General features: G+C 40.6%; 2 protein-coding genes across 3 annotated transcripts in view; both read left to right on the forward strand.

The window, feature by feature from the left end:
* Window positions 1-6,189, forward strand: part of bsg (basigin) — a 14,650-nt gene extending 8,461 nt beyond the window's left edge. Inside the window, exons 4-9 of one of the 2 annotated variants that reach the window (XM_034880745.1) lie at window positions 1,654-1,742; window positions 2,286-2,422; window positions 2,657-2,933; window positions 4,823-4,847; window positions 4,950-5,022; window positions 5,168-6,189. In XM_034880745.1, coding sequence (XP_034736636.1) covers window positions 1,654-1,742; window positions 2,286-2,422; window positions 2,657-2,933; window positions 4,823-4,847; window positions 4,950-5,010 — 589 coding nt within the window. In that variant the 3' untranslated portion in view covers window positions 5,011-5,022; window positions 5,168-6,189. The remainder of the gene's footprint in view (window positions 1-1,653; window positions 1,743-2,285; window positions 2,423-2,656; window positions 2,934-4,822; window positions 4,848-4,949; window positions 5,023-5,167) is intronic. The other variant, XM_034880746.1, reaches the window with a different exon arrangement.
* Window positions 6,190-7,939: 1,750 nt separating this feature from the next.
* Window positions 7,940-13,839, forward strand: part of hcn2b (hyperpolarization activated cyclic nucleotide-gated potassium channel 2b) — a 40,239-nt gene continuing 34,339 nt past the window's right edge. Inside the window, exons 1-2 of the mRNA XM_034882132.1 lie at window positions 7,940-8,757; window positions 10,043-10,466. Of these exons, the coding sequence (XP_034738023.1) occupies window positions 7,940-8,757; window positions 10,043-10,466 (1,242 nt within the window). The remainder of the gene's footprint in view (window positions 8,758-10,042; window positions 10,467-13,839) is intronic.

Raw genomic sequence — 13,839 nt, forward strand, 5'->3', positions numbered from 1 at the left:
GAATGGCTGAAGAAAAACAAAATGAAGACTTTGGAGTGGCCTAGCCAAAGTCCTGACCTGAATCCTATTGAGATGTCGCACTGTTGCTTGCTCTGGAGGAGACTTTTAGAACTGTTGGGTCCTTGTAAATTCTGGAGTGTGGTCTATCTGTATAGTGTCTTGAGATAACTCTTGTTATGAATTGATACTATAAATAAAATTGAATAGATGTTGTGGTATGACCTTTTAAAAAGGCTGTTCATGCTCTAAAACCCTCTAATGTAACTGAATTAGGACAATTCTGCAAAGATGAGTGGGCCAAAATTCCTCCAGGACGCTGTAAAAGCCTCAATGCACTTTATCGCAAACGCTTGGTTGCAGTTGTTGCTGCTAAGGGTGGCCCAACCAGTTATTAGGTTTAGGGGGCAATCACTTTTTCACGCAGGGCCATAATGATTTGGATTTTTTTTCACCTTTTTTATTAATAAACACCTTCATTTACAAATTGCATTTTGTGTTTACTTGTGTTGTCCTTGACTATTGTTTAAATTAGTTTGATGTTCCGAAACACTTAAGTGTGACAAACATGCAAAGGAACAGGAAATGAGGAAGGGGGCAAACACTTTTTCACACCAATGTAGTTTTTTAACAATAAAAAGGAAACATATTTGGGGGAGACTAATATATATGCTGTTTCCCACGAGATGCCCCAAGGGCTCCAGCTCCATCATTAAATTTGCAAACAACATCACCGTGACATCGACAAGTGAGCCTCCAGGGAGGAGGTGGATCGCCTGACTGTGTGTTAACAACCCGCTCCTTAACATCCTTAAGTCAAAGGGTGTCAAAGATATAGACCAGAACCGGCCTGCCAATGGGTCTAATCTGGCCCACTGGATGGCTTTTTAAAGTGTGAAAATCGCAGAGTAGTTGATTCCGATTCCAAATTTACCCGTTTAATCTCAGAGAAACACAAAGTTCTTTTCCGTAAATTCACGGCCACATAATGTCAAATTCTTTTTTTTTTTTCTTCTCTCAGAATATTACCCCTCTCTCCTGAATGAGTTTGACACCCCTGGTCTAGTGCTTTACTCTTTTTGGCTCTGTTACTACAGTCAAAATCTCTTTTATCCTCTAATTTTCTTGTACTTTGTCTTCAGCTTGTCTGTCTGTCACTATTTTCCTTTTCTCCATTAGCAGCAAAGCTATGGGCGCCATTCAGGCATTTGCTGCTCTTGATTAGCAGAGAGATGGACCGTGCCGTCATGCAGCTTTGCCGGTAGTCTTGGCAGCGGGGATAAGCACTCCTGGCAGTGTGCTCACTTGCCCTGACCTTAATTCCCCATTAGAGAGCAGGCAGAACTGTATGGGACAAACAAAAGTGGGATTGTGATTACCAGGGGAAATTCGAAATATTTGTTGCATGGACAAGCAGCTTTATTTTTACTCTTGGCTCTTGTTTATAATCAGTTCTATTGTGAATTTTCTACTTAGCAGAGTGGAAAACTAATCACTGTCATTAATGTGGCTTCAGCAGAACTGGTTGGAAGTTACCTCCTGCTATGTGCTAGGTCAGCAGAGAAAAATGCTATTCAAGTTCCATTAATGAGTGTTGCAAGCGGTTCTTAAATCCTTTTTTTTTTTTTCTTTTCCTTTTTTTTTTTCTTCCCATAGTTTGGACAGAATCACCTACACTTCTGGTGGACTATATGAATGTGTGTTCCTCACCGATCCAGAGGTGAAGCTGTTAATTGAAGTCAAAAGTAAGTTGAGTGAATATCACACATACAAGTTGCATTCATTGGTCATTTTAATGTTCATGTCCATATTAACAATGTGGTTTTAACTTGCATGGATTGTTTTTATAGTTATAGATTAGGTAGCCTTTTACTTACAGCAAGCATTATGTGATGTTCTGTGTTTTTTTTAACAGTAAGTCATGCTGATTATATTATGTTTTGCTTGGGCTGTCCTGGTTGTTCATCATCTCTCTCTGTGCTGGTGTGCAATTCACCATTTAAGGAAGATGATTGTGTGCCATCTGCACCTGCAGCAGATAGGGGAACAATCAGTAGGGTGGCTGTTTAATAATGAATTTAAACAGACAAAAATGGGAATTGATCATGGGACTCAAAACAATATTTTTTTTATTATCAAGGTAGCTCTGGAAACATTCCAATTGTTTCCTGGTTTTGAATTCTTATAGGAAGGTGCCTCAAACTCCAAGATAAACAATTTATAGGAGGTCATTTATTTAAATATACAAACTTTCATATTCTAATTTGAATGTTTCTCTTTTGCTTTAGCACTTCCACATGTTGCTGCCTACAAGCACTCTGAGCATGGCAACGAGAAGGACAAAGGGGTCCTGATCTGTCTGAGCAATGGCTACCCATTGCCTACTGACTGGACCTGGTTCAAAGAACAAGATGGCCATCAAATTGTATGTGTTTCTCAAGCTTGTAATTTCTTAAAATGATTCATGGTGTTTTTGATCTACAGTTTTAAACCAACTTAACATTTAGCCCACTTGACATTTAAGTCACCCTGCTATTTGCAAGTTGCAAAAGATGTACAGTATATCAGTACTTCAATTGTTAAATATGAAATAAGGGAGAATAGTCAGACCTGTCTTTCCATTTGTGTAACTAACGTTTTGCCTAAAAATTACCATTAGCCTATCGTCAACGGCACTGGCGGGAAATATGAGATAAAGAGCACCCCTAACAAGACCACTCTGGTCATTGAGGACCTTAACATCGAGCAAGACATTGGAGACTATATCTGCTCTGGAACCAACGAGCTTGGCACATCCACCGACAGGATCCACCTGCGTGTCCGCAGTCGCTTGGCTGCTCTCTGGCCCTTCCTTGGCATTGTGGCCGAGGTCATCATCCTGGTGACCATCATCTTCATCTATGAGAAGAGGAGAAAGCCTGATGAGGTTACCGACGGTACGTACGCTGTGCTGCCTCCACCCCTACCTGTTCCATAAATGTTTAGGTTGTCTTCAGGCCGACATTAGCACTATGGCTAGAACACTGCCTTCTCATTCATTTCAATGCGACAACTGTTGACAGTGTCATGGGGTTCGAGCAACAAAAACAAAAAGAGGACAAAAGACGAGTCAATGGCAAATCCGTGGATCCTCCAACAGGACTGCCTTTTGCCAGTGCAAGGTCACATGGCTGTTACCTGAACAGGCTCGTTCTGTTTTACCTTGCAAAAATCCAAACAGGATGAAGTGATTAGAGCTGTGATAACTTAGCACTGTTGTCTTGTCTTATAGTGCTATGGAGAGCCCTTGATGCTATTATTGGGCCTCCTATGTAGCTTTTAATCTGAAGCAAGGCTGCTGGTTTTGGTCTTAACAGCTACTTAGAGTTGACAATTTTATTTTTCAATAGGCCCCAACCGTTGGTGAATTCTGAAACGTACTGGGCATGTTGCGGTTTATAAGTTTTGGTAGAAGAAAAACACCCTCATATGATGAATAGTTAGCTGCCAGACCTTACATTTTGAGGTTAGATATGGCCATATCCCAACCTGCACTCTGTGTCCTGTTATCATGTGTGGCTAAAAGAAAGTTTGAAGTCTTCCAAAAGATCACAAATGCATCAAACTGTAGACCTTGTTTGCTAAACTGAGTTGAGAAGATTTTCTGCCCTTCAGACTATTAAGGCAGTAAACCAGTAACCTCTTAAGATGGGAATGTATAGACCGTAGTTGCATGCATTTAATAGGGACCGTTGTTGTTGTTGTTGTTATTATTTTCAAAACACAGATCAGGAGTTAGCTTCCTCCTTTATGTATCAACACTTTTTTTATTATTTACATTTTTATTTCTCTGTTCGCTGCTGATTTTGCATTTTGGTAAGTGGACAAAACTGCATGTCAGACTGAAGTGGTTGAGGTGAAATGACCGCGTGGAAAAAGCTGTGGGAGTCTGAATGAACTGCTTTCATAGTCGCCCCTTCTAAGAGGAATGCGCTCAAAGATTTGGTCACTCTTTCACTGGCCCTGAAATCGGAGCAAGCTTAAAATCTTTTCTTTCCCTTTCTATTGGTCCTTTTTAAAAACCATGTGTTTGAGCCAATGAAAGAGTCAAATGAGACACGTAATGGTTCGACATGAACTTGGAACTGGTCGAAAAGTGAGGTTTCAGCATTCTGTCTGCATGCCTTCTGCATCTTGTACTTTATGCATGATAAATGATAGGCAACGCTCTTCTCAAGGTTAGTACATCGTTCACATTTGTCTCATTGACCATTTGGCAGCACAGATGGTCTTACTTTGTAAATACTGCCACTTTACATGCCAGGTTGTAAGTTGGCTCTGCCCGTTAAAAGAGGTTTCCTTCTTCTTTTTATCTTAATACAGCCACTAGGTCTTTGGTGTCCTTTGCTTGTATTGCATGAGCCTGATGTTAAGGGGTGACTTCTGGACAATGTACGAAGATGTTCATAAATGGCAATGTTTAAATCTTATTGAAGTTTTACTAAATGGACCATACAGTAGTCTGTGTAGTGATATACAGTAATGTCTTTCATAGAACACAAACAATGTGTGTGGAATTGCAGGATAAATGATGTGCTAAGGATTTAGCTTTGTCATTCATTGTCAGAATCAGGTGGGCATGCTTTACTTCATGTTCCGTTGGTTTTTGATTATAACTTAGTTGGTATCCTGTTGCAGAGGATGTTGCTTTCTAACATTTTCTACCGTCATCTGTGGGGAGGCGGGGTGGCATGTGGTGCTCAAACCAGTAACTGACATTTAATGTCCTGCTATCACCTGACTTCTGTTTTTCTTTGCCCTGCATTGATCGTTTGCTGCTGTCCAGATGACGACTCAGGAGCTGCTCCTTTGTAAGTATTGTTAGCAGCTCCGTATCTTGATTGCCACTAAGAGTCAGTCTTTTTAATTTATTTTTTTATTAACAAAACTCATGTTTTCACTGTTTTTTTCAGGAAGAGCAATTCTAATGCAAATCACAAAGACAAGAATGTGAGGCAAAGGAATTCTAATTAGAAGCTGAGAAAGGTGGGTGAAACTTAAGTTCTTCTTGAACTTTTAACTTCCTCTACTCAAACCGTAAAACGACGATAAACCAATTTTCTTTTAAATCTGAATATAAGACAAACGTTTCAAGACATTCATTTTTCATTCGTGCAACTTTTTTTTCTAGATGGACATCCAGATGGCAGTCCAGGATTTAGCTGTCGTGTGGCACATTATACTGTGCGCCCCGCAATTTTAATTTACTTTTTGTGCTTGGGTGTTAAATGTTTTAAGAAACTGTGTGATTTCCTCTAATTTCTTTCTTCTATATGCTTCTCCACGTTGTGCAGCCATGGAACATAGTGTGCAGTCATTTTCTGCTCGAGGCCGCAGGGCAAATATTGCTCGCATTTAATAGCAGTGTGTGTTCAACGTAAAATCATTAGACGATTCGAGTGAGGAATGGCACGTTTTTCTTTTCATACTGATGCTTCCTACACTGACCTCGCAGTTGTCGGCCTTTGCTTTTATATTTTCCAATTTGGGATGGTGGCTTGTTAAGCAGCACAAGTTCTGTTCAGAGCATCTGAAACATTTTTGATCCTGATGCATAACTGCCATTCTTTTAGAAACTACTGGAGAGCATTTGACCTGTCCCACACCCCCGCCCTCCTCCCTTGGCAGTTTTATACTTACGAGCACCACTTCACTTTTGTGTGCAACTGTGACACTTTAAAAGTTCAATTTTGTCCTTTTTTTTTTAAAAATCAAGCTTTTATTTCTTTTTCCTGTTCACATATTTTAAACCAAGGTTTTAGTTACCAATATCTTTGTTGCCAATATCACATCCTGAGTAAAAAATATATTGTGAAGGACCAAGTGCAGAGGATGCAACATGTTTCTGTTGATTGCAACTTGAATATTATTAATTTAGTACAGGTGATAAACCTTTTTAATAAGATGTTTTTCTTTCTCAATGTGATCTGAGACGTTTGTGTGCAATTGGACCGTCATCTCTGTTCCCTTTTACTGTGTAGATATTCAGAAGCCATATGTTCATTTAGCCTGATGAGTGTTGTGATTTGATGTCACCGTTTCAATTATACAGATAAAGACTTAGCCAGAGTTGTGTAAATTGTTGTACCATCCAAGTACATGGAACGCCACCCATTGTACAACTTTCACAAACTGAATAAAGATATTTGATTTAACATGTTTGTTTACTTTACTTTTCTTCAACTCAAAGGTTGACTTAGAATAGCAGGTCAAGAGAAACTGTATACAAGGACCAAATGGCTGCACAGAAGACCCACGGCATTGTTTGTAGAATTCACTGTCCTGCTAACAAATGATGTCCGTGCATAAAGGAAGAACTCTTAACAAGATGCTGTTGCTACAAGTTGAACATGTATTGAGACAAAATCATCATCCAAGTGCCTTCCACCTTTTAGATCTGAACTTGAGAATACACAAAGAAAGTGCTTCACAAGAACGTTTGTTCGGTGTTTGTCAACCCCTACCTTATTGAAATGTCAACCAGCATTATTACACATGTGAAGCTAAGAACTACACTGTGTTGGACTTAAACATGCTCAAATCCATTTCTTTAAGCTTTGAACTATCTTAAAATGGCCCAAAACATGCTTTCTTATTGTCTCTCTTATAATGCACATGTTCTAGTTTCAACACACTTCCTAAAAGCTAAAAGAAAGCATGGTTTGTAACCCCCTTAATCAACAAAACTACGAATGTCTTATCTTTTGTGCTTCCTTGCTCTTTAAAAGAGGGTTATCTTTAGAAATGATTAAATGTAACTTGGGTTTATGAAAGCCTAAACGATTGCCCCATTGGAATATGTTAAGCTGCAGCAGAATAGTTAAGGAAAGTAAGACTGGAGCAAAAATATACCTAATACACAGTTATGGTCCTGAAATGGTGGTTTACGGTGTCTCAGTCAGTGGGGTAGAAAAAGCTTAGGGATCCTCTAAGAGCTCGTAAGTGTAGTGTGTATATTTCTGCACAAGGTGGAGCCATTTAACCAAGAATATGGGACCCCGTCCATGTTGGCAGACAATCAACCGGCCGACACTGTCGATCCAGCCTCTCAGTGAGGAAGCCTACGTGTGGTGTCACTATGGATCATCAACCATGGCCGTATAGGTTATGGCTGATGGAAGGGCTGGGTGATATGGAGGAATCAGATATGATGTTCTTGACCAAATACCGCAATGTAGATATTGTAGGGTTGACTAATGGTACCTTCACAAAACATTTTAAAACAATTAGATTTTTGATAAATAATCATCAGTAGGCCTAATCTGGATATAACCATGAAGTACTAAAAAGCAAATGGTCAACCAGAACAATTAAGTTTAGAAAAGGACCTCACTTTAGTCTTTAAACCTATGAAAAGACCACATTTCCCACATTAGCCCACGATATTCAACAAGATATCTAGTGTCATATCGCGATATCGAAATGATATTGATATATTGTCCAGCCTTGGTCTACGAGATCAACTGTGGATGACAAACCATGAAGAACTTGGTGGTTTCTTGTGAGCTCCATCTGTCGCCTGTGCCCTTGCTCCCATCAGGTGGTTTTGTCTGTGTATTTAATAATATATGTATTCATTTATGTATTAGATAGTTTTGTGACGCTGCCAGCTTCTTCTGTTCACGTAGTTTCTTCAATATAATGTACATGTAGCCTATGTGTTTTCAGCCTAAAGGTAATGCTGTCGTCTCTCTCCACACAAACACACACGCAGACACACACAATAACAGCAGCCAGGTTGCAGCCATAGCAACGCCACCGGTGCGCTGTTATCCTAAAGTGGCGTGTGTGGTAAGCAGAGGGCTGCTGCTGCTTTGAACTCCACTTTCCTTTTTCCGCCGCCGCCCAGTCTCACCAGGTTCAAGGTACGGGGAGTGTCTGTCTTGTGTCTGTTCTGCCTGTGATGGACGAGGCGGAGGACAGCGATGAGGAGCCAAAATTCCAGCAGCCTCGACCACCTCATGTGACCAGTTTGTCCGGACGCGCGGATCATAGGAGCAGCGGAGGAACCAAGATGAAGAAATTTACGCCCGGAGGCGGAGCCGCGTCCATTGCGCGCAAAAACTCCAACATCAATGAGCTGTGGCTCCTGCAAGACGAGGATTCCGCACCTGTCCGTGCCAGTGGCAGCACGGCCTCCGCTCTGTTGTGCCGGAGGGAGGCTGCTGGGGGGGACACAGTTCCAGAGACAGGCGTGATAGCAGAGGGAGCCATCGGTATGATATGCAACAAAAACGGAGACTGTAGACGGGACCCAGACAGTTCAGGGAGCCTCTCCTCTCTCATCTCAAGGCAGGAGAAGCAGACAGGTGGAGTAGTAGCTGCCGAAGACGGAAAGGGGCAGTCTGCAATCATGGACGGCTCTATCACTTCAGCGGGGTCCGTGACACAGGGGCCGTGCGCCGAGGTCAAGACGATGGAGAAAAAAGACTCCAGAGTTTCCTTCTCCAACGCCCCAGCTGGTAAAGGGCGGACTCCGAGTCAGCAGTCGAGAAATTCTGTCACATTTACCAAAGCTGAGGATGGCTCTCAGATAGTGCCGGATGATGACGACTTCAGGGGAAATCAGACATATATGCAGCGGCAGTTTAGTTCCATGCTTCAGCCCGGAGTTAACAAATTCTCCCTGCGCATGTTTGGCAGCCAGAAGGCAGTGGAGAAAGAACAAGAGCGCGTAAAGTCAGCGGGTAATTGGATTATCCACCCATACAGCGACTTCAGGTATGGGTCAAATTCAGTTATGGTCACAATCAGTAGCCTACATACTCATATATTGAGCTGCATGAAAGATATGGTAGTAACACACCTCCTGGCACTGTTTTCACATATCAACTTTACATGAGAAAAGACCAAGAAAATAGTATTCAAAATATGCAGGTGTTCATTCAGTTATTTATAAAGGCACTTATGTAATGTCCACCTAGACAGCACTTAAGCTGTAGCCAAGATGGAAATAAATAAAGATAAAGATTAATAATTCAATTTTTTATTAGATATTTACACCTATATTTTCCATTTAGCTTAAAAAATATCTTAGGGAAAAACTTGAAAATTAGGGGAGAATCTGATCCATCATGAGGACTGAGGATTAAAACCAAAACAATTAAAATATTATGATGAGTGCAATATGACACAATGTATTTGTAACAAAAAAGCATAAAAAAAAAGCATGTTGTTTCATGAGTTTTGCATTAAAGATGAACTTGGCTTGAAGTTGGGAAAGTTCCATCATCATGTTGGAATGCGTCTGAACATCTGTATCAGCACCAAGGACAGCTCCTCCAAGTCGCTCAAGTGTAAAACAGCAGCAGTCTGAAGATAGAGCCAACTATTTGAGCTCTTAACTGGCTTTGAGTCAGAGTTTGCTACCAAAACATAATTTAATATAATACACTGTGTTTTTTTCGGGGGATTATATCAGGGTACATTCATGACTCAGCAACACTTTCATTTGCAGTCTCCCATGTATACTTTCAGCTGATCAGACAGCTGTGTAACATTTGCCTTCTGAGGACACAACAGGGACACAACTAAGTAATACTTTTTATCAGAGCTAACTCTGGCAGTTATGTCATTAAATTGTGGAGCACAGTTCCCTAAAGCCCAATGGCTACGTCTTCCAATGTGGTGTTTTGTCTGACCAGCAGTTCAAAGATATCAAATTGCACAATTGCTGTGATAACTGCTGAGGCTTCCTCCATCAGGATAGCTTTACTGTTACGGGTGTTTCATGTCAGTTGTTCCTGGATTTGGAATGAACTGCACCCAGCTTATATTTCCTGTTATATCCATGTCTCTCTGCTTGTCCTTGTTCTGACACTGTCTTGAGTCATATGGTGCAGGTTGCCTCACAGGGAGAAGATACAATGCACTTGTTAAAAATACAATAAACAGGCATTTTGTGAAAGATTGTATTAAGACTGTGAGATCAAAGCCTCAAAAGACTGTGTTTGGGGGGGGGGGAGTCCCTTAGTCTCTAACCATCCCCACTGCTTTACACTGTCAGGTTCTACTGGGACTTCACCATGCTGATGTTCATGGTGGGCAACCTGATCATCATCCCCGTGGGCATCACCTTCTTCAAGGACGAGACCACCATTCCCTGGATCATCTTCAACGTGGTCTCTGACACCTTCTTCCTCATGGACCTGGTGCTGAACTTCCGGACCGGCATCGTGTTCGAGGACAACACCGAGATCATCCTCGATCCCAAGAAGATTAAGAAGAAGTACCTGAAGAGTTGGTTCGTGGTAGACTTCGTCTCATCCATACCTGTGGATTATATCTTCCTCATCGTGGAGAGAGGGATGGACTCGGAGGTGTACAAAACGGCCCGAGCGCTCCGCATTGTCCGCTTCACCAAGATCCTCAGTCTGTTGCGGCTGCTGAGGCTGTCCAGACTGATCCGTTACATCCACCAATGGGAGGAGGTAGGCAGAGATTCAACATTTACGATCCAATGAAAGGGTTTGGGTGTTACTCTGACCCCTCATGGGAGAAAGAGTTGGGTGTTGGAGAATGAATCTTTATGATTGCGATTGAATTAGGTACACAGTGAGCATGCAGGTCTACAACACATGATAACAATGATCATGTACTAGCACTGTGGTCCTTGGGCTGAAGTAAATAAACAAGGGCAGAACACAGCATGAACACCACTCTTGTAGATAGTGGGCCATATTTAGGCTATGGAAGTTGTCATGTTAATCTAAGCTATATGTAAAGCTGTTTAAGCTGATTGATATAGGAAGATGGGCAGATATTCCAAAATAATGACTTTTTTGGTTATATTACATCAAATGTTTTTATTCAAGAATTGTGTCGTAAATTTCAACATAGGGTCAATGTACATGTATTCACTGTAACAGTCTTTAACAAGATAACATCAACATTTGTAAGTGCAAAAACACTGTAAATGAGATGTTATTGGCCTGTATAATTACCATGGTCAGAAACCAAAATATACAGAAAATATTTTAATTCTGAAAAATTAGTTTCAAAAAAATGAGCTCATTGTACATTAAGTACTGCAGTGTCTATTTGCATATGCATATTTCATATCATGAATCATACAGGCAAATCTCTATTCATCTGATGGGCCAGTGTCGGCCAATAATATTCTCTACTTGTGAGTTAGGGTAAAATTATACTGAGATCTCACAAAATAACTTTTTTTTATTATATAAAACAATGAAAAAAATATATAGTGAAACAGCAAATAGTTGCAAGATACTGGATTTAGAAAGATAAATTGGACATGAAAAATGTTGGTTGATACTAGCTTAATAAAATACAAATATATTCGCATACCGGCCGATATTCATATACTGGCCGATACTGGTCGATAACTAACAAGAAATCCTAGAACAGAAATGCCGAAGTAGGTCTGAGGAAATTTAAAAAATGGTGTGTCCATGACATAGTTTTTCCACCAGAGGGCACTGACAAGTTGTTTTTTTTTAAACTTTGAAATACCACGCTATGCAAAACAAAAACAAATCTGCAGTTCCGTATCAAGATCAGCTGATATATCGTTATCAGATTTAAAAAAAAACAACTAAATATCAATATACATTAATGTCTGTTAGCCTTTGGGAACATTATTCCTCACAGCATTTACTTGTACATCATAAAGCATGCTAAGTTACCTTGAGGACAGATACAGCGCTGTAATGCCGGCTCATCTGTGCACAATCTGGAATGTGCAGATTGTAAGAAAGCCTTCACACATTAGTATCTTTTTTTTTAAAATCCTGATGAATTTTAGGGTCTAACAAAAAAGGCTTTTCAGCTTCACTCCTGCTTGAGATCAAAGCCATCAGAGCCGATTTAATGATAATCTTTGATGTAGTTTGGATATTGTGACAAAGTCAAACGCTTTGAATTTAGACTGCTCATAAAAAAAAAAGAGTTTGACTGTGCTCTAATTAATAATACAATATTGGATTCCATTGCAGTGGTTTATGTCAGTACACAAGTAATTATGTTTGTACACCAAAACAATCCTCTGCATAATTTCTCCCTGACACATAAAAACTTCGGTTTTACCATCTTGTAGAGCAATGAATAACAACTCATTATAACCCAGTGTAGGTAAGAATTCATGAAAAATAATAAATAATAATTGGTGCTTATCAGAGGGAAATTATAATTGTTGTTGTTTTGTGTTTGATTTCAGTTTTATATCTTACACTCCTATTTTAATTTCATTGCAACTGCACACACTTTCCGTAGATTATATACATCAGGAAATAAAATGGAGGCATTACCATCCGTCATATAGCTACACAAACGCAATTGACTCTGTCCTACTAATGGGCTTGCTGGTATAAACTGAAGGTCTCTATTTGGATTAACCAATCATCTATGAATCAAAAGTGTGTGTGCCCTCCCTCTGAAAATAACCACTGTGCTCAGCTGATTACAGAGTGGTAATTTGAGCTCCATGAGAACCCTAATTACTGATTCAAACACAAGTGAATGCTGCTTTCCTTCTACTCCAGCCTCCCCTGATCATCTTAGTTCAGCCGAGCTCTGCTCTGCTCAGCTCGATTCAAACGGGGCCGGCTGTGTTGCCCCTCCGCCCAGCTCGGTTCGGCTTAGCTCAGCTCGCTGCGGTGGTGCTCCCTGATAGGTTAGCGTTGTTATGATTTCACCATTTAGCTCAGCTGTGGGCCAAATGAGTCAACAGTCATGCTCACAATTTAAAAAAGAAAGATTGTGTGTGTGTGTGTGTGTGTGTGTGTGTGTGTGTGTGTGTGTCTGTGTTTGTGTGTGTGTGTGTGTGTGTTGCCAGCAGTGATAAGTATTGTCAGGAATAATCAGAGCAATTTCCAGAGGCAGGAAGCTGGTATCAAGACTCTCAACTTGCTGGCATGCCCAAGTGAGAGGATGCCTTCTTCGTGAGCTAGGCAATGATGGTGCATGAGAGGTGAGATTAATAGTGGGAGTCATCAGGTTCAATAGTTCTCTCTAAACGTCGTCATCTGAATTGTCCAGATTGACCTGTGTTTGACAATGTGCAGCAGACGGGAGTAAAAAGTACTTTATCTAGGGTTTTCAGGTTGTGAGTGTGTGTTGTAGTCACAGTAATGTGCATTGACCCAGATTGTGGTCTGACAGTGATACATGGCCAGGTACTGTTGGGGTGTCAGGGGAGAACCATAGCCATGGAGCCTCATTAATCATGATGGGAATGCTTCCTAATTACAGGGCAATTACAATTTCCCTTACTCCTTCTCCAAATTAGCAAAAGCTATTAGGCATTATTGGAGATACTCAAAAAAGTAGAAAATGTAGCATCTTTGGCATATGGTCCATAGCTAATTTACAAGGGGAAGCTTAAAATGTGCAGAAAGGTGAAGAATAAAGAGGATCTAAACATGTTTGATATATATTTGAATAGCATGTAAGATAATAATGGAGAATAAGGAGATGTTTATTGTGCAGACAGCTACAGCAAGCTAAAGTGTTATGAGCATTTAAAGTGGATATTAATATGCGCGTTGGTCTGTTTGGATGGAGGAATATATGAGACCGGTTGGCTTTCTTGTGTTGGCACTGAAACTAACGAGACGAGAGCTTTTGATATTCAAGTGAGCTAAGGGTTTAGGGCAGCAAGGTCTCTGGGGGGATGGCATGAGTCACCAAATCTCGCGACCTGGCAGCTCCCAAACTGTAAACGGTGGATGCTTGTTCACATCTCAGGAGACAGACACACACACACACTCACACACATGGGACAGATGATGCTACACACACATATATATATATATATATATATATATATATATATATATATAT

Source organism: Etheostoma cragini, chromosome 9 (genome assembly GCF_013103735.1).
Source record: "Etheostoma cragini isolate CJK2018 chromosome 9, CSU_Ecrag_1.0, whole genome shotgun sequence".
Lineage (NCBI taxonomy): Eukaryota > Metazoa > Chordata > Actinopteri > Perciformes > Percidae > Etheostoma > Etheostoma cragini.